Raw genomic sequence first — 19,882 nt, 5'->3', positions numbered from 1 at the left:
TCTTAGGAAATGCTTTATGTAAGGATTGGGTAAGGACAGGACCAAGTCCTGTGTAAAACAGTTAGTTCCTGATAGGATTAACTGACACCACAAGATAAGATCTGCCTATCAGGAACAATGTGATCTTTGCTTGGGATTGAATCAGCAACAAATTCTAACAAAAAAGGAATTTAAAAGCCCCCAGTCACCTGAATAGTCAAAAGGGAGGTGGGAATCTGTTCACAGGACAGCCACACCAAGTATCACTATGGAATGGTGACGGCACTGTGAAACTACTGTCCTCAGCTCTTTAGCTTCTGACTGAGCCCCATTCCCACGCACTGGTGCTTACCCTTGTGACTGTATAACCCGATAACACAACTGGAGGACAGTGTTACGAAGAAACTGACCTGAGTCCAATAATCTGGCCTAAACATTTACCGACGGAAATAAATATTGCAGTGGTAATGGTGACAATCCCTCGCAACTTCTTCGGAGAGCACTCCATAAGGTACATGCAGTGAACATTCAGACCATTCCCTTTGGGTAGGAAGGATATAAAATACCAGCGTTAATTGTTACATTTCTCGTAGAATTGAAGCAACATAACGTACAAAGCCCCTTCCATAACATGTTCCCTCTTTTCATTTATTCAGCTTGACCTTCTGAATAAGGAACTGGCACTGGAGGCGAAAAGGAACTGACCCCCGGCAGGCATGGGGACTGAGCCTGGAGGATGGGTCTTATCCCAAACTGTCCCAAGAGATAAAGCTTGAATGCTTACATTTACAATCAGAATGTTGCAGGAGAGTGTGGGGGAAGCTTAATACTGCAGCAAGGAGACATAGTTTGGTGTCATTACAGAATAGGCAGGCCATTGGTCTGACTTTACACCAAACAGTGCAGCTCTGGACTGTTCGGACCCTTGTTTCGGTGCCTTCATTAAAATGCTTCTCAGAACCACAAATGATAGCCTTCTAAATGTGCGATTCCTCAAGTTTTGAGAAGATTTGTAGCTCAGGTTGAGTTTCTGCATGTAGGTTAGCTCGCTGAGCTGGAAGGTGCATTTCCAGACATTTCGTCACTATACTAGGTAACAGTAGGGCCTCACCCGGAGGATGACAAAACGTCTGGAAATGACCCTTCCAGCTCAGCGAGCAAACCTACATCCAGATTCCTACATAGTTGATGAGCTCAGTGTATGATTCCTACAACTTCCTCCCACACCACTTCCCCCTACCATCTCCTACCTTGTCTTCCTGTCACTCCCTTCCCAATTATCCCTTGGGTGCTGGCCCAGGTCTTAGTGTAGCTCGTTAAGGATTAATGCCAGGACAACAGGTTCTAAATCCTTTATGACATCTAGGTCAAATTTCCTCCAGCCACTTGATACATCTAAAACCCAGCAGAATCTTACTTTTGACCTCTATCTTTAGAAATATCTGGGACACCAGGGGTTTTTATTCAATGTATTTACAGCTCTATAAGAAATGACCTCCATGCTGTGTCACTTACCAAGACATGAAAGCGTTCCTCATACCTGCAGTTACTCCATACATGAACCTCGCCACTAGAATCATCTCAAAGGATCTCGCCATCCTACTGAATCCCACGGATAAAGCCCCCACTATTGTCAAAATATTGTTGAAAGTCAAACAGTTCCTTCTGTAACACAAAGGATTTTAGTTGAAAAGTCAAGGAATTGAATGTACAATTGCATGTTTTCTACCAAGTGACTGGGATGGGGAGATGAGGCTGGTAAATCTGGGCCAAGATTAGAGTGATACTGGAAAAGCACAGCAGATCAGGCAGCATCCGAGGAGCAGGGAAATCGATGTTTCGGGCAGGAGCCCTTCATCAGGAATGTTAAGGGTTAATGCAAGTACAATAGGTTGATCCTAATCTTGACTCTAATCCTGCTGTCCTTTTCCAGCACCACTCTAATCTTGACTCTAATCTCCAGCATCTGCAGTCCTCACTTTTGCCTGGTAAATCTGGGCTCTTGGTGATTGAGACTGATTGTGGCATTTCAGAATCAAAATCGGATCAATGGGACTTGAAATGGATGGGTTTGATGTATTCAATGGTGCTGTTGATTGAGCAGCTAGTGTGGCTTGTAAGTGGAATCAGCAAATATGGATCTTTCAGTCTGGGCTAGAGATTTCTTCCGGGTTCAATTCACACCTTAGGCGACTCTCTGTGTGGAGTTTGCACATTCTCCCCGTGTCTGCGTGGGTTTCCTCCGGGTGCTCTGGTTTCCTCCCACAATCCAAAAAAAATGTGCAAGTTAGGTGAATTGGCCATGCTAAATTGCCCGTAGTGTTAGGTGAAGGGGTAAATGTAGGAGAATGGGTCTGGGTGGGTTACGCTTCGGCGGGTCGGTATGGACTTGTTGGGCCGAAGGGCCTGTTTCCACACTGTAAGTAATCTAATCTAATCTAAAGTTCTCAATAACCTTGCAAGCCGGTGACTTGAGTAGAGTGTTCCTCGCTGGATCAGCAATTAACCAGTTTTCTCTTCAGTTGGTGCATCGCACCACTTTAACAGGCTGGACATGAGTATCACTAAGATTAATTTGGTAAATCTGTGATCGGGCTCTCTACATTTTAAGAACTATGGTGTATCCTTATGGATGTGTTCCCCTTAGCTAAATCCAGCCAGACTTGATACATCAGCCAAATTCTGCCCGTGCAAATTTCTCGAACATTTGTTTTGAGGACTCTAAGCCTTAAAAATTCAGTTCTCAGCTAATTTCAATCTTACATGGTTTCCTCAGGATTTTAATCTCTTCCCATCATTTTTCTGTCATTGTACACTGGAAATCTTTTGGGAACATGTCATTTTTGCTGGTAGCCTCTTCCAAAAATTCCCTTCCATACGCGATGGCAAGGGTATCTCTTTTCAGGTGTCATCCCTCTCTCCTTTATATCTGCCATCATCACCTCTCTTCTCTGAGCCCTCTGTCCTTGCAAATTATTGTCTCATTTCCTATGCCCCAGTCTCTCCAAATTCCTTGAACATGTTGTTATCTTCCAGAATGTTTGAATCATTCCAATTACATTTCTACTCTGGCCCAGAATCAAACTCGTATGAAAGTCACAAACCCAACTGAACTGCGACAAAGGTGAACAGTCTTTTCTCAACCTTCCTGCAGCCTCTGAAATGGCTGGTCACATCCTCCTGCTCCAATGTCATGGTTGAGTTGGACAGGACTTCTCCCATGTGATTCCATTCTATTCTATCAAATCATAAACTGTGGATTGGTTAGCTCAGTTGGCAGGATGGCTGGGTGTAGAGTGAGGTCAATTCCCATCACCAGCTGAAGTTACCATGAGAGACTTTCCTTCTCAACCCTGCCCCTGTCCTGAGGTGTGGTGACCCTCAGGTTAAACCGTCATCAGTTGTCGTTCTCGAATGAGAGATTGGGACTATGGTAACGTTATTAAATTATAGCCAATCAATCACTTGCAATGCCCCGTTAATTTTACTTAACTTGGGTCACCCAAGGATCTTATTGGTTCCCTCCTACTTCTCATTTACATTCTGCTCCCATCATCCAAAGGGAAAGTATGTACCTCCACACATTACTCTATTACATCATCACCTCTTTCAAATCCTCCACATTTGCTAAATTATCCATCCGCTTTTCCAACATCTTGTAGATGATGAGCAGAAATTTTCTCCAGTTAACTGCTGGGGAAACTGAAGTCTTTCTTTTCAGTTACCACTTCAAACTCTGTTGCCTCGCTATAGAGACCTGCTAACAGGCTGGAGCTGAACCAGTTCAAAATCTTGGTGTCAGGTTTGATGTTGAGATGAGATTCTGATCACATGCACATGACTGACTATTTCCACCTCCGTACCATTCCCTACCTCCACTCCTGTCTCAGCTCATCACTGACTCTCTCGACATGTTGGTGTGGTCTTTCTACTGCCCAGACAAATGTGAATGAGAGTTGAGTGTAGGGATCCTGTGGAATCCCAATTGCAGCAGAATCTGAAGTAATTATCTTGGCAATTGAAGATGCCATGGACAATTGTCTAAACCCTTTAAAAGTATCTATTTACCTCAGAGCTTGGAGGGTTCAGATGAAATTAAGTAAATAATTACTCAGGAAAAGTTGGACTATTTAGAATCTAGGCTAACTCCTCAGCAAGTTTCTGCATACTTATCTTACATGCTTTCTCCAACTACATCTTCCAGAACTGCAAGACCCCTCCTTGTGTCTACTTGACATCCCCTTCCCCCACTCCAGACCAGAAAAACCCTTGCCATGGTGTGGATCTGACCAACCCCACTTCCCCTGCTTTTCCTCTCCCGAGTTCAGACTCACTGCTCCTCCCTTCACAATCTCCCTTCACTCCCCCAACCCAATCTGCCTCTGTCTGGCCCGCCAACTCCCAGAATACCCCTTTCCAGACTTGACCCTTGCCCAACCGTGGGACCTGACACACATCCTCCCCAGACCTCTGGCAGCTCACTGTTATGAAACTATGAAAGCCTGCACTCTTGAGAAAACGGTCAGAATTGAGGTTGGCTCTGCATTTCTGAAAGAGCCTTGATCAGACACTCCGTCAGAAGTGCAGAGTTCTCTGATCTCATTAAAGAAAAAGTAAGATTACTACTTATAGAGTCATAGAGTCGTAGAGATGTACAGCATGGAAACAGACCCTTCGGTCCAACCCGTCCATGCCGACCAGATATCCCAACCCAACCTAGTCCCATTTTCAGCACTTGGCCCATATCCCTCTAAACCCTTCCCATTCGTATACCCATCCAGATGCCTTTTAAATGTTGCAATTGTACCAGCCTCCACCAATTCCTCTGGTAGCTCATTCCATACACGTACCACCCTCTGTGTGAAAAAGTTGCCCTTGAAGTCCCTTTTGTATCATTTCCCTCTCACTCTAAACCTCTAGTTCTGGACTCCCCCACCCCAGGGAAAAGGCATTGTCTATTTAATCTATCCATGCCCCTCATGGTTTTATAAACCTCATATGGTCACCCCTCAGCTTCCTTATACACCTTTTCTCCTTGGAAAATCTGCCCCCATGTTCCAATGCAGTCCTGGCTGATCTTCACATGCTAATCTCTGTCAGCTTGAGGTTATTGAAATCTCCACTGCCCCATGCTCATTGGCTCATAGGAAAACATCTTTTTGATTTTAACATTCCCATTCTTGTTTTCAAATCTCTCCATAGTCTCACCCCTTCCCTGTTCAGTAACCTCATCCAATCTCACAACCCTCCAAGACATCTATACTGATTTGCTCCTGCTCTCTTGAGAGTTCCCAATTTTAATCATTCCTCTGTAACGATCATTGTTCTGGCCCCAAACTCTGGATGTGCCTCCCTGTGGTGTAAAATTATGTCCCAATACATGTGTGAAAGAGTTCCCAATTTTAATCATTCCTCTGTAACGATCATTGTTCTGGCCCCAAACTCTGGATGTGCCTCCCTCCAGCTCTCTGAATCTCTACTTCACTTTTCTCCCTTGGCACATTCCTTAAATCTTAGCCCAAGCTTTTGGTCCCTGGCTAATACCTTCTTATATTTTTCATTTTTGCTCTACAATGCCTCTGTGAAGTGGTATTGAAGGTGCTACATAAATGCAAGTTGTTTTGTTATGTCACCAAACTCAGTAACCATTCAATGCAGACATTCTCCCAAAAGCCATGGAGACTAATCGTTGCCTGAGACCACATGACATTGACATGTTTCTGATAGAGCTTAGGGAAAGCAAATGACTATGACGGCATTCAGTGATCTAATGCAAGTTTCACACCTGAAAATTGAGCTACATTTCCTGCACAAAGGCAGCAAAACCTGAACGATTGCACTCTTACAAGTTTCCATTCTCCTACCTTCCATATTTCACTGAGAGGTGTCCAGCGATCAGTGCTCCAAACACAGCTCCGATTGAGTACACCGACACAATGATTGACCAGGTCGCTTTTAAAGCATGTTCTTCCATTGCTGTACCGTAGCGCTCCAGCCAAGTCTCATTGATAAAATACTTAATGTACTGTAATTAGGAAGTGGCATGTTAAAATCAATACTTGTTTGGGTGGGAGGACCAGGGACTTCTTCTTGTTAAGTTGTAGGCTAGCCCCTTTCAATTATTAGTTTCTTCTAATCGGGTTCAATGCAGCATCCCTGGCTGAGAAAGCAGCTTTCACCTGGACCTCTGTCAGTGCTTCTCTAAAACTGGTCACCCTTTCTCCTGTGGAAAAATGTCTGGTCTTGACATCTTAAGCATTGTAACCATAAACCCACTTCCTCCCCACCCATTGTACCATGATGGGCCACCCCTCACTCCATATGTTTCCAGGCCCACCCAATTGCACAGGCACCAGGTTGCTTTGCATCAATGCACAGACTCCCAGTGAAGGGTTGGTGTCGGATGGGCCTGCCCTTACTATTATATTGCCTCTTCCATGTCACACAAACTGCAAGGGTGGGGCACAACCCATCGGTGCCCACTGAAGTTGTTTTTTGTTTAAAATATGAGGCATGTCTCTCCCTGAGAGAGCAGTGAACCTTTGGAGGAGCAAATTACTGCGGGTGCTGGAATCTGTACTGAAAATAATGCTGGAAATTACAGTGGTTCAGGCAGCATCCTGGGAGAGAAAGGAAGCTAACCTTTCCAGTCTAGGCAACTCTGGAGTAAACACAGTGGGTTCTGAGACGGCTTTTGTTCATGATGCATCTCTTGACTGGAGTAGAGGTTGCATCAGGTCAAAGGTAAGTGTTTTTGTGGATAATACTTGGTTCACATGATCTCTTGGGGGTTATGTTTTCCCAGAGTATGTGTTCCTTCATGGGACCTGGACCTTTACTCTTGGTTTTAAGCTGTTGCAGAAGAAAATGTGGCTGTGTGGGGAGTGGAGGGAGGTTATGTTTAGGCATGATGGATCCTGGGATTGGATAAGCCGAATGGCCAATTCATCTTTCCCAAGCCTTCAAATCACTTTGATCGAATGTTGACACAACGCAATGATTGGAAGGTTATATTTAAAGGATGTGATGCAGCTCATGATCTAATGATCCTTCTCCAGAATACACTGGCTGCCAGCTGCAAACATTAACCTTGGTTAGGAACTGAGTGCTTTGGAAATTCCAACATCCATTTAGCACAGGACTGAAGGTATCTATTCAACAAGCCTGCGGTCTCGACACGGAGAGCAGCAAATATCAGGGAACAGAATCATCTCCATGATCTTCTCCACAGATCAGTGCTGGATCAACATCCAGGAAGTGCCTCATGTAACAGCTTGATGGAAACACCATTAGCACAAGGATTGAAGGGGGTGACAGAGAAGGCGTTTGCTCAGGGCAGTTAAGGATGGTCAAAAAATAGGGCTTTGCTGACTTCAACTTTGCTAACATTTGGAGGAAACTAACTAAGTTTAGCATCAGTTCAGCTTCTAATCAATGGTGCCTGTAGCCTATTGCATTAGGCCATTTGTTTTGACTTGATTTTGCAAACATATTTCAGAAATAAATTCACTTTTGTGGAAGAGGGAGCATAATTTCAATCTCAAGAAATTGCAAACTTTCCAAGTAAAATAAACAATAGATCTGTCTTCCACTGACCTACATTTTCATTGTCATCGATAGTGATTTGAATTGTTTGTGAGAAGCAACTCTTCTGTCAGATGAAGTCACTCCCCAGCACTCAATTCTGTGTGGTGTTTAAAATTGGCCCCTGCCACCCCAAAGGAATGGTGCTATAAGATGTGTTGTTTCTTTAAAGTCACAGTAACAGAGCAATATAAGGATATGTGTTACTCACAACTGACGGTGCATTAATCAGAACCATATTGAGTCCGTGCTGAAATGTACCTCCCATTGCAGAGACGATGATCAGCAACAAAAGAACCTTCAGGTGGAACTGTATTTGGAGAAAGTGTTATCATTCACAGGTAGCCTCAGTTCTCCATGGTATTGTTTATCATTGCTAAGATCATGGGTTGACTGACCTCCATCTTACAAGATAGCTGTCATTTTCCTATCACTGCCATCGAAATTAAACTTGTATCCTGGAGAGAACTGCTCCTCCTGGTAGCCTGATCCAGACATTGATCAGACTCTGTGCAAATATAAATCTCACAAATATTTGTTTTGGGAACATAGCCTGCTTGTTTCACCACAGAATCTCTTTAAGATTGCGACATTGCCACGTACACTTGAAGGTGATGTTGGTAATGTTGTCTCTTTATTGTAAGGTGTTGTATATTCTGGATGGTATATCTGTACAACTTCTTTGATTCTGTAAAGTTCCCTTCAAGACATATTTGAGGCACTATATGTCCTAGTTCATCTTGCTATTCCTTATTGTTCCACCTTCTGGCACTTTACAAAATAGCTATGTTTAAAAAGGTCTCCCTTAGCCAAAGGTGAAACAGAATGTTCTGGAATGAGCTTATGGTCATACTAAATCTATAGGTTAAAGGAGCAGAATTTTGCTATTTGGCCCATCAATTCTGTTTGTCAGTTAATCATGGCTGTCATGATTTTCAATCACATTCTGCTGCCTTCTCCCCATTACTTTTGATCCCCTTTCCAAACAAGAGCCTATCTAGCTCTGTCTTAAAGTCACTCAATGACATTGTCACAGAACGCTGTGGAGGCAATGAGTTCCACAGATTCAGCACCCTCTGACTATGGGGAAATAGGAGATCTCCACAGGAAACCCTCCCTCATCGAATCAGAGCACAGCAGAGATGTCACTGAGAGGCATTCTGGGAGATGGCACTGCTGTCACCACAACTGGTCTGAACGTCGCATAGAGGGGCTGGTGTCAGGGAGTGGTTAACCCTCAAAAAAAAACTGTTCCTCTCCCAATGCCCATCAAAAATCTGCCTGCCTAAAGAAGAACAGGGGGCAATGAGCTGGGCTCTGCTGATGCCTCAGCTAAAAATGTAATTGTACAGACCTGTAAATAGGAATGATTACTCTGTTTTCCTGTAAATGTAAATGGAATGTTTACATATGTATGGCATGTCCAACTGTACAGACCATTAAAGTATTTTATGAATAAAGTATATTTTTGAAATAAAAAAAACACTTCGAGGAGGATAGGAAAGATTTCCATCACGGGAGCAGCCGTGCTGAGGGGCAGTGCCGTGTGAGGAAAAGTGCCAAGGCTTTGTGTTAGGAGACTTTGATGAGATGGAGTGATGGTAAGGCTCAGGTAAGGTTTTCTTTCCCTCTTTTTTTCTAAAGAGCAGCAGAGATGGAGGCTAGAAGCAGTTGCATGCTTCTCTTGCAGGATGTGGGAGGTCAAGGCCATTATCAATGTCCCTGCTAACTTTACCTGCGAGAATTGCACCCAGCTTCAGTTCCTCACAGACCGCTTTAGGGAGCTGGAGCTGGATGAACCCCGGATCATTCGGTAGGTTGAGGGGGTGATAGAGAGGAGTTACAGGAAGATAGTCACACCTAGGTTACAAGATGAAGCTAATTGGATGACCGTCGGGAGAGGGAAAGGCAGTCAGTGCAGGAATCCCCTGTGGCCGTTCCCCTCAACAACAAATATAACATTCCGGATACTGCTGGGGAAGAGGGGAGGGACCTACAAGGGGAAAGCCACAGCGACCAGGTCTCTGGCACTGAGAAGGCTCAGAAGGGAAGGGGAGAGAAGAGGAGAGCATAGTAATAGGGGATTCATTGGTTAGGGGAACAGTCAGGAGATTCTGCGGATGAGAACAAGACTCCCAGATGGTATGTTGCCTCCCGGGTGCCAGGGTCAGGGATGTCTCAGATCGAGTCTATGGCATTCTTAAAGGGGAGAGTGAGCAGTCAGAAGCCGCGGTACATGTCAGTACGAATGACATAGGTAGGAAAAGGGATGAGGTCATGACAAGTGAATTTAGGGAGTTAGAAAAGAAGCTAAAAAGAAGGACCCCAAGGGTAATAATCTCCAGATTACTGCCTGTGCCACATGCTAGTGAGGGCAAGAATAGGAAGATATGGTAGACAAATACGAGGCTGAAGAGTTCATGCAGGGAGCAAGGTTTCAGATTTGAGGATCATTAGGTTCTCTTCTGGGGAAGATCTGACCCATACAAAAGGGATGGGTTACACCTGAACTCGAGGGGGAAGCAATGTTCATGCGGATAGGTTCGCTAGAACTTTTGGGGAAGCTTTAAACTAAGTTAGCAAGGGACTGGGAACCAGACCATCAGGTCAGAAGATGCAGCAGTTGGTGTAAAGGTAGGTGCCTCAAGCAGAGAGACTGTGAGGAAGAGTAGACTAAAACGGCAAAAGGCTGGGAGTCCAGGCAGAAGGAAGCAATGGAGACCAAAGCAAATGTTAGAAAAGAAAAAAGTAGAATTGAACAACAGAATCATATGCAAAAGACAGGGAGATTGCTAGATTCTAAAGGGACAATGAGTACAACGCACATTATCTGAATGCCTGTAATATTTGAAACAAAGTCATCGAACTTGTTGTGCAAATCAGTACAAAGGAGTCTGATATAGATGCCATTACAGAAACGTGGTTGCAGGGTAGTGATGACTGGGAATTAAAAATCCAAGGGTATCAGGTAATTAGGAAGAATAGGCAGGAAGGTAAGGGAGGTGGGGTCACACTCTTAATTAAGGATGAAATTAGGCCAATAAGGAGAGACAATATAGAATCTAGGGGGCAAAATGTTGAATCCATTTGGGTGGAGATCAGGAATAGTAAGGGGAAGAAGCCACTGGTGGGAGTAGTCTATAGGCCAGCCAATAATAATGCTACAGTGGCACAGCCTATCAATCAAGAAATACCTGATGAATATAAGAATGGAACGGCAGTAGACATGGGGGGGTTTTAACATGCCGATTGGCCGAATCAAGTCGGTAGAGGCAGTCTTGAAGAATTCATTCATGATTGCATTTTTGAACAGTATGTTACCAAACCTATAAGGGAGCATGCAATCTGAGATCTGATCCTGTGAAACGAGACAGGTAAAATTAATGATCTCGCAGTTAAGGATCCTCTGAAAAAGAGTGATCACGGTATGATCGAATTTCGGATAAATGGGTAAATAGTCTCATCTAAACCCAGGATGTTATGCTTCAACAACGGAGACTAGAATTGAATGAAGAAGGAGTTGGCTAAATTACATTGAGAACACAAGTTTTATGGTGGAATGGTTGAGGAATCGTGGAGGACTTTCTAGTGGAAAGTGGAGGATTTTTCACAGTGCTCAAGGAAAGTATATTCTGGTCAAAAACAAGGATAGCAAGGGTAGGAGGAGCCAGCCTTGGATAACCAAGGAAATAAAGGAAGGCATCCAGTTAAAATCTCAGGCTTACAAAGTATCCAAGGGTAGTGAGAAACAGGAGGATTGGGAAAACTTTAAAAAGCAACAAAGAACCAGAAAGCAAGTGATAAAGGAAAGATTGAGTATGAATGCAAGCTAACACAGAATATAAAAAAGGTAGGAAATGTTTTGATAAATATATAAAATGGAAAAGGGTGGCTAAAGTGGTCCCTTGCAGGATGAGAAAGGGGAATGAATACTGAGTAATGTTGGAACGGCCAAGGCTTGAATAACTATTTTGTGTCAGTTTTCACAATGGAAGATGTGTCTAACATGCCAAAGAATGATGTTAAGGATACAATGGGAAGTGAGGACCTCAATTCAATTGTTATCACTAAAGGCGTAGTGTTGAGCAACCTTGAGGATCTAAAGGTAGATAAGTCCCCTGGTCCTGATGGAATGCATCCCAGGTGCTGAAAGAAATGGCAGAAGTTGTAGTAGATGCATTAGTGGTAATTTACCAAAATTCACTGGACTCAGGAGACAGGTCCTGGCAGACTAGAAGACAGCGAATGTCACACCACTGTTTAAAAAAGGGTGTAGACTAAAGGCAGGTAACTATAGGCCAGTTAGCTTAACAATTGTAGGCAGGAAAATGCTGGAGGCCATCATTAAAGAAGAAATAGTGAGATATCTGGATGGAAAGGGTTCCATCAGTCAAACACAGCATGGATTCAGGAAGGGAAGGCCGTGTTTGACAAAGTTACAGGAGTTCTTTGAGGATGTAACAAGGGAGGTAAATGGAGGGGAACAGGTGCATGGAGTTGCAGGGAATGTACTAGCATGGATAGAGGACTGGTTAACCAATAGAAAGTAGAGAGTTCGGATAACTGGGTGTTTCTCTGGTTGGAAATCAGTGCTGAACGGGGTGCCACAGGGGTTAGTGTTGGACCCAGAACTGTTCATGATATACAGCATATACGTGATATGGAAGAGGAGACTGAGTGTAACGTATCCAAGTTTGCTGATGACACTAAATTGAGTGGAAAGGCAAACTGTGCAGAGGATGTGGAGGGACTGCCAAGAGATTTAGATAGGTTAAGTGAGTGGGAAAGGGTCTGGCAGGTGGACTACAATGTTGGTAAATGTGAGGTTATCCAATTTGGAAGTAAAACTAGTAGGTCAGTGTATTATTTAAATGGGCTGAAAATGTGTTGCTGGAAAAGGGCAGCAGATCAGGCAGCATCCAAGGAGCAGGAGAATCGACGTTCCAGGCATGAGCCCTTCTTCAGGAATGAGGCTTAGCCTGCTGGACACTCTTTCCTCATTCCTGAAGAAGGGCTCATGCCCGAAATGTCGATTCTCCTGCTCCTTGCATGCTGCCTGACCTGCTGCGCTTTTCCAGCAACACATTTTCAGGATTGAATTTGAGAGCAGGGAGGTTCAACTTGAAATGGTTCAGAAAAGATTTACAAGGATGTTGCCAGAGTTGGAGGATCTGAGCTATAGGAGAGGCTGAATAGGCTGGGGCTGTTTTCCCTGGAATGTCGGAGGCTGAGGGCTGACCTTTTAGAGGTTTATAAAATCATGAGGGGCACGAATAGAATAAACAGACAAGGTCTTTTCCCTGGGGTGGGGGAGTCCAGAAGTAGAGGGTATAGGTTCAGGGTTAGAGGGGAAAGATATAAAAGGGACCATGTATGGAATGAGCTGCCAGAGGAAGTGGTGGTGGCGAGTTCAACTACAACATTTAATAGGCATCTGGATGGGTATATGAATAGGAAGGGTTTAGAGGGATATGGGCCAAGTGCTGGCAAATGGGACTAGATTAGGTTACGATATCTGGGCGGGATGGACAAGTTGAATCGAAGGGTCTGTTTCTGTGCTGTACATCTCTATGACTCTAATTGTACAAGGTGTTGATGAGGCGGCACGTGGAGTATTGTGTGCAGTTTTGGTCTCCTTACTTGAAGAAGGATATGCTGGCTTTGGAGGTGGTGCAGGGTAGATTCATCAGGTTGATTGCAGAGGTGAGGGGCTTACCCAATGAGAAGAAATTGATCTTCCTGGGACTGTACTTGCTAGAATTTAGAAGAATGAGACAAAATCATATCGAAACATATAAAATTATAGAAGGGATATATAAATTGTTTCCACTGGTGGGGGGGACCAGGACTAGGGGACGTGGCCTCAAGATAAAGGGGAGTAGATTTAGGACAGAGATAGGGAAGAACTGCTTTTCCCAGAGAGTAGTGAATCTATGGAAATCCCTGCCCAAGGAAGCAGTAGAGGCAGCTTCATTCAATATATTCAAGGCACAGTTGGATGGGTTTTAGCATGGTAGGGGAATTAAGGGTTATGGGGATAATGCAGGTAGGAGGAGCTGAGGTGATGAATAGATCAGTCATGATCTTAATGAATTGTGGAGTAGGCTTCACATGCCAAATGGCCTATTCCTGCTTCTGTTACTGTGAAAATCTATTACTATGAAATGTTGAAAGCTATTGAGAATCATCTTAGCACAGAACAAAGGAACAGCTGCCTTTTGGACACAGTGCTATCGAGAAAGAGAGGGAGAGAGACAGAGAAAGCAGTTCCTGTTAGTATGAGCAGGGAATACTGTTTCTGGGTTACCAGCCGCATAGCAGTTCGCTCTCTGGTCAGTAGAATGAACAGAGAGGCCTTCTGGAGATTTAAGGAATAAACAATTGCCAGTGGGTCTGGAATACTCAAGCTGAGTGGAACAATGTTCTCTTTTTAATTAAATGCATTCACAGGTTGAGGGTGTTGTTGGCTAAGCCCATCCCCAGAGGGCAGTGATGAGTCAACCACATTTGCTGTGGGTCTGGAGTCACATGTAGGCCAGACCAGGTAACAAAGACAGTTTTCTTCCCTGAAAGACATTAGTGAACCAGATAGGGTTTTCTGACAATTGGCAATGGATTCATGGTCATCAATAGACTCTTCATTCTAGACATTTATTGCATTGAAAATCCACCATCTGCCACGGCAGGCTTCAAACCCAGGTCCCCAGAACATTGCCTGGGTCTCTGGATTAACAGTCCGGTGATAATACCACAAGGCCATCACTTCGGAAAGTCATTGGAAGATTTGCCATGATACACGAAAGAACAGGGATCCTGCTAGAGAAATGGGAACAACCAGTCACCTGTTTGTAAAAAACAGGACAAACGCGAGTGATCGTCAGTCCACTCTCAATCAGTAGCAAAGTGATTTAATTTCCTTCAGCACCTTGTAAAGTACACTGATACAATACCTGTTTTTGTGACCTACTCCCTACATACCAGCCTAGGCCCCAAACACTACTTCTGAGTAGCAAATTGCTAGCACTTTTTTTCTAATTTAACATATAGTGTTGTCACAAGGTGGTCTCTTTGACATCTCTGGGACAAAACGCAGACCGGATAATTGATTTGTGGAACACCTCCGCTCAGTCGCAGGCATAATCCTGATCCTTGTTTGTCATTTCACACATGAACTTGTTCCCACTCCGACCTCTCTGTCCTTGGGCTACCGTGGTGTTCCAATGGAGTTCAAAATGAGCTTAAGGAACAGCTCCTTCATATTTCAACTCATCACTCTACAGCTTGCTGGGCTCAACATTGAATTTTGGATCATACTCTTGGCAATCATTTTTCATGGGGTTTTTTCTGCTTACTTGTTTTTTTTTCTCATTTCTTTATTTATTTGTTCACCTTTGCAACCATCCACCTCTGGCCTGAACAAGCTTTTGTTCCTTCACTCGGCACCGCTTCGGTTTTGATACCACAAAGCCTTTTATCTCCTAACCTCCACTTTACCACAGACCTTCCTTTTTGTTCTTCATTCTTCCTTTCCCTCTCTTCACTTGCTCAAAGTCTATAACATTGCGAATTACAATTCTGGATGAAGGGTGAGCATTGACCCAAAATGTTAGCATTGTATTTCTCTTTATAGAAAGTGCCTAACCTTCTGATTACTTCCAGCATTTTCTGTTTCTAATACAGATTTCCAACCTCTGCATTATTTTACTTTGGTGTTATGGAGGGTGTTGTTGACAATGTATCTTTTAATTGTATATATTTATTGAAAAGGATTTTGCTTTTTTTTAAACCACAAACCAAAAAAAAGAAAAACAAACTTATAAAAGTACAAAGGTACAGAAAAATAGGAATAATATTGCACTATTAAGTTGTATTACAATATCTCCAGATTGTAGTAGACTCTTATTTACTTAACTTAATCCAAACTAACGCAAACTTAAATTAAATAAAATAACATTAGATTACATTGGAATCCACCAAAATTAAATGACACTACATTGTACTATATTACACTACTCCACTCATCTCACTTCCATCAAGGGTCCCACCCACAGCGCGGGGTAGGGGGCAACATTGATTATATCCGTATTTACTAGGCCTCCCCCCCCCCTCCCCCTCAGTGCCCCCAGACCATATGCGGCCCTCATGGCTATACAAAGGCCCTTATCAATACCGTTGACAAATCCATTTCTATATAATTTAAAAAGGGTCGCCATGTCTTATAAAATGTCTCTGTTCTGTGGTGCACCATACTTGTCAGGTAATCCTGAGGGATGTGCTCCAGTACAAGTCTGCGCCACCCTACAAGACCTGGCGACTTTTCGGATATCCAATTCATTAGGATGGTTTTCCTCGCACAGTACGTCGGAATGTTGAATCTCCTCCCGTGATCGCCCAAAGAGGGAAGATTCAGTAGTCCTAAGAGGAGGGATACAGGATCCCCCCCTAACTTACATTCCCAAAATCCCCTCCAGTTCACTATAGCCCCCCCCCCCCAGTATCCGTGGATCTTGTGACAGGACCAGAGGCAATGTATAAGGGTGCCAACACTGTTTTTACATTTGGGACATTTCAGGGAAGATCCTTTCTTAAACTTTGTTAGTCTCTCTGGCGCCATATGAGCCCTATGGAGGAACTTCAATTGCATCACTTGTGCCTTATTGTATATTGAAATCTTCTTTACATTCCCCCATTTATCCCCCACATTTCTGATTAGATTTCTTCCCCTAACTCCTAATTCCAAATCTCATGGAGTCTCTCCATAGCCCCCCCAGGCAGTCCCTCTTTGCAGATGATATAAGGTACTAGCTGAGAGAGCGTCCCCACATCGGAGCACTCTACATTCTATATCTGACTTGTAGGGCTGGGTCAAGAGTGTGATTTTCTTCTGTATATGGTCTCTATCTTGGAAATATCAGAAGATGTCCCTCTTGGGATTCTGTACTTCTGACCTAATTGGCTAAAAGTCATCATGACCTCTCCCTCAAACAGATCTCCCAGACAGGAGGTTCCTTTACCCTCCCATGGTCTAAAGCCAGAGCCCATTGACCCCAGTCTAAATCCTGGGGCTCCCACTAATGGGGTAAACGGTGAAGTCTTGAGTGAATTGCCCTCATTTGCCGCCCCATCCTCTGTGCTTTTACTGTATTTATAATAATCGGGCTTTCACAGTGCTCAATTACTGATTGCATCTCACCCATGAACAGAAAGGTTATGAGGGGGCACTTCACCTTTGAGGCCTCCACATCCAGCCATATCGATTTCGGGTCATTGTGCACCCATTCGCCCACATATGACTGCAGAGCACCTATTTGATATTTCTTCAGATCGGGGAGGTCCAACCCCCCAACCCCCACCACCCCCCCTGCCAAATATCCTGCGGAAGCTGCAGCACAGTAAATTTAATTAAGGGGCACCTATGGCACCAAAGAAATGATCCAAGCCATTCTGCAAACCTCGGCAGCATCTGTTTGGGTAATAATAATGGGAGCATCCTCATAGGATATAGCAACCAATGGAGAACATTCACCTTGATCAAGGCTATACAGCCAAGCCATGATATAGATAGTCCGTCCCATCGCTGCAAATCCTGCTTTATCCTCTCAAACAGCTGTACAAAGTTAGCTCCGTACGGCTGCTGGAAGTGAGGTGTAATGAAAATTCCTAGATAGAGAAAACCTTTCTGTGACCATTTAAAGGGAAATTCCATTCTGTCCTCCAACTTCGGTACCTCCACCAACACCCCCCTCCCCCCCCCCCCCCGTAGGCATCACTTCCGATTTTGTGAAATTTATCCTATATCCCGAAAAGCTACCGAATAATTTAATTTATCGTATTACCCAGGGTATGGAATCATTGCAAGTCCTGTTTTATCCTCTCAAACAGCTGTACAAATTTAGCTCTGTACAGCTGCCAGAAGTGAGGAGTAACAAGAAGTCATAGATTGAGAAAACCTTTGTGCGACCATTTAAAGGAACATTCCATTCCGCCTTCCAACTTCGTTACCTCCACCAATTCCTCCCCCCACTGCACGGGCATCACTTCCGATTTTGTGAAATTTATCCTATATCCCGAAAAGCTACCGAATAATTTAATTTATCGTATTACCCGGGGTATGGACTTTTCTGGGTTGGCTAGAAACAGAAGGATATCATCCACATAGAGAGTAATTTTGTGTTCCCCAGGTCCAACTTATTTCAGGGTCTTTTTGAATGGCCTCTGCCAGTAGCTCAAGTACCAAGGTGAACAGTAGCGGCGACAAGGGATATCCCTGTTGGCTACCCCTCTCCACATCAAAATTACTCAACTTAACCCCATTTGTAATAACCGCTGCCTTAGGGTCTTTATGTGACACTGCCACCCACCTAGCAAAGGCCCCTCCAGACCAAAACACTCGAAAACAGCAAAGAGATACGACCATTCCACCCGTTCAAAAGCCTTCTCTGCATCTAGAGAGACCACCAAACCCGGAATCGCACTCTGTTGGCATATTTGCACCATACTCAGTACCCGTCTGATATTATTAGAGGAGCTGTAGCCCTTGATAAAACTCATCTGGTCCTCGTTTATAATAACAGGCAGCACCTTCTCCAGTCTCAAAGCCAACACCTTTTGATAAGATTTTAAAATCCACATTCAGCAACGAGATGTGCAATCTTCGGGGTCTTTCCCTTTTTTTAGAATGAGGGAGATATTAGCCTGCCTGAGAGAGGGTGGAAGACAGTCCTGGCTGTATGAATGAGTATACATCCCCAGCAGCGGTTCAGCCAACATGTGTACAAACCCCTTGTAAAATTCACTTGGGAATCCATCTGGGCCAGGTGCCTTACCACTCTGGATCTGCCTTACTGCCTCCTGTGCCTCCTGAACTGCTAGAGGTGCGTTTAAAAGGGCAGCCTGATCTGCATTTATAACAAGGAGGTCTAAGTTTTCAAAAAAGGACTCCATTCCGACATTTCCATCCTCACATCGCTCCGAACGGTATAACTCTGTATAGAACTCCCAAAATCTGGCATTGATTTTCCTCAGTTCACAGGTAACATTGGCAGCTCTCTACCTGACATCGCAATGGACTGTGGGGCACTTTTCTTCCTAACTAAGTAAACCAGGTATCTACCTGGTTTGTCCCCAAATTCAAACAACCTTTGCTTTGCCACTTGTGTGAGTCAAGAGCAGCCCAGAGAGCCGTGACCCGTTGCGATTTAACCATGATGGTCTGGTGTAATATTCCAATTCAACTGGCTTTAGCCAGGCCTCGAGCATCCACTGCTGCTCCCCCCACTCCATCTCCCTCTTGCTGCCGAATATGAAATAATCACACCCCCTAAGAATGCTTTGGTGGTCTCCCAGAGCACTGACGGCTTGCTGGCCATACCCCATCTGACATCCCGAAAAGCCCTGAACTCCCTTGTGACGTACTGTACAAAGTTATCATCCTTCAACAGGAACAGATCCATGCGCCATTGGCCGCTGCCTGCTCCACTACCTTTGGTCTTAACATCTAACTATACTGCCGCATGGTCTGAGATATCTATACTCCCAATTCTACAGGCTAACACCCAGTCCAAGCAAACTGACGGAACAAAGAACACATCGATTCTTGTGTGGCACTTGTGTGGGTTGGAGTGGAAGGTAAAGTCCCTCCCATTCGGGTGGAGGCATCTCCAAACTCCACTAGCCCCAGCTCCTCACACAAGTCCACTAATTGCCTCGACTGCCAAGGTGTACCCAACAGCCCTCTTGGCATCCTGTCTACCCCTAGGGTCCATGAGACAATTAATGTCCCCTCCTATAATCGTACGGCGCACCCCAAGCGCCATTTCCTTAGAGACTGCGTCAACTAATAATTTGAGAGGGTCCCCCAGGGAACAATAGACATTCAGAATGTCATTCTCCATGCATCAGCACCTTAAGAATGATGAACCGTCTATACTCATCCTTGATTTGCTCTGTCATCTGAAACAGAAGGTTCCTCCGTATCAATAAGGCCACCCCTATATTTTTGGAATTAAAGGAGGAAAAGAATACCCTATTGTATCCCTGCTGCAGTAGCTTCAGATGCTCGCTATCTGTCAAAAGTGTTTCTTGCAACATCGTGATGTCAACTCTTTCTTTCTTGAGACTTGAGAGCACCTTTTTCCTTTGAATGGGGGAGTGAATCCTCTTTATTTTCCAGGTGCATCACGTGAACAGATTGCTTGCCATGACTGCACACTACAGTCCAGAGACCCCCCGAGAGGAAGAAGCTCAATCAACATGCCACAAGTGGAGAGAAAAGGAATTTTATCAAATCTGAAAACTATTCCTACAAACATTATCAAAA

The 19,882-nt window shown here is 44.2% G+C and overlaps 1 protein-coding gene across 4 annotated transcripts in view; it reads right to left on the bottom strand.

Annotated features, from left to right (window-relative positions):
• The window catches only part of LOC122562787 (solute carrier family 2, facilitated glucose transporter member 11-like), an 88,334-nt gene that overhangs the window by 37,430 nt on the left and 31,022 nt on the right, over positions 1-19,882 (bottom strand). For 3 of the 4 annotated variants that reach the window (XM_043715971.1, XM_043715970.1, XM_043715972.1), the window contains exons 2-5: positions 7,775-7,873; positions 5,844-6,004; positions 1,520-1,644; positions 390-519 (exon numbers count right to left, since the gene is read on the bottom strand). In XM_043715971.1, coding sequence (XP_043571906.1) covers positions 390-519; positions 1,520-1,644; positions 5,844-6,004; positions 7,775-7,831 — 473 coding nt within the window. In that variant the 5' untranslated portion in view covers positions 7,832-7,873. The remainder of the gene's footprint in view (positions 1-389; positions 520-1,519; positions 1,645-5,843; positions 6,005-7,774; positions 7,874-19,882) is intronic. The other variant, XM_043715973.1, reaches the window with a different exon arrangement.

This window comes from Chiloscyllium plagiosum, chromosome 25 (assembly GCF_004010195.1).
Source record: "Chiloscyllium plagiosum isolate BGI_BamShark_2017 chromosome 25, ASM401019v2, whole genome shotgun sequence".
In the NCBI taxonomy this organism is placed as follows: domain Eukaryota; kingdom Metazoa; phylum Chordata; class Chondrichthyes; order Orectolobiformes; family Hemiscylliidae; genus Chiloscyllium; species Chiloscyllium plagiosum.
The sequence above is the reverse complement of the archived record's forward strand: the minus strand, read 5'-3'. Positions and strand labels throughout refer to the sequence as shown.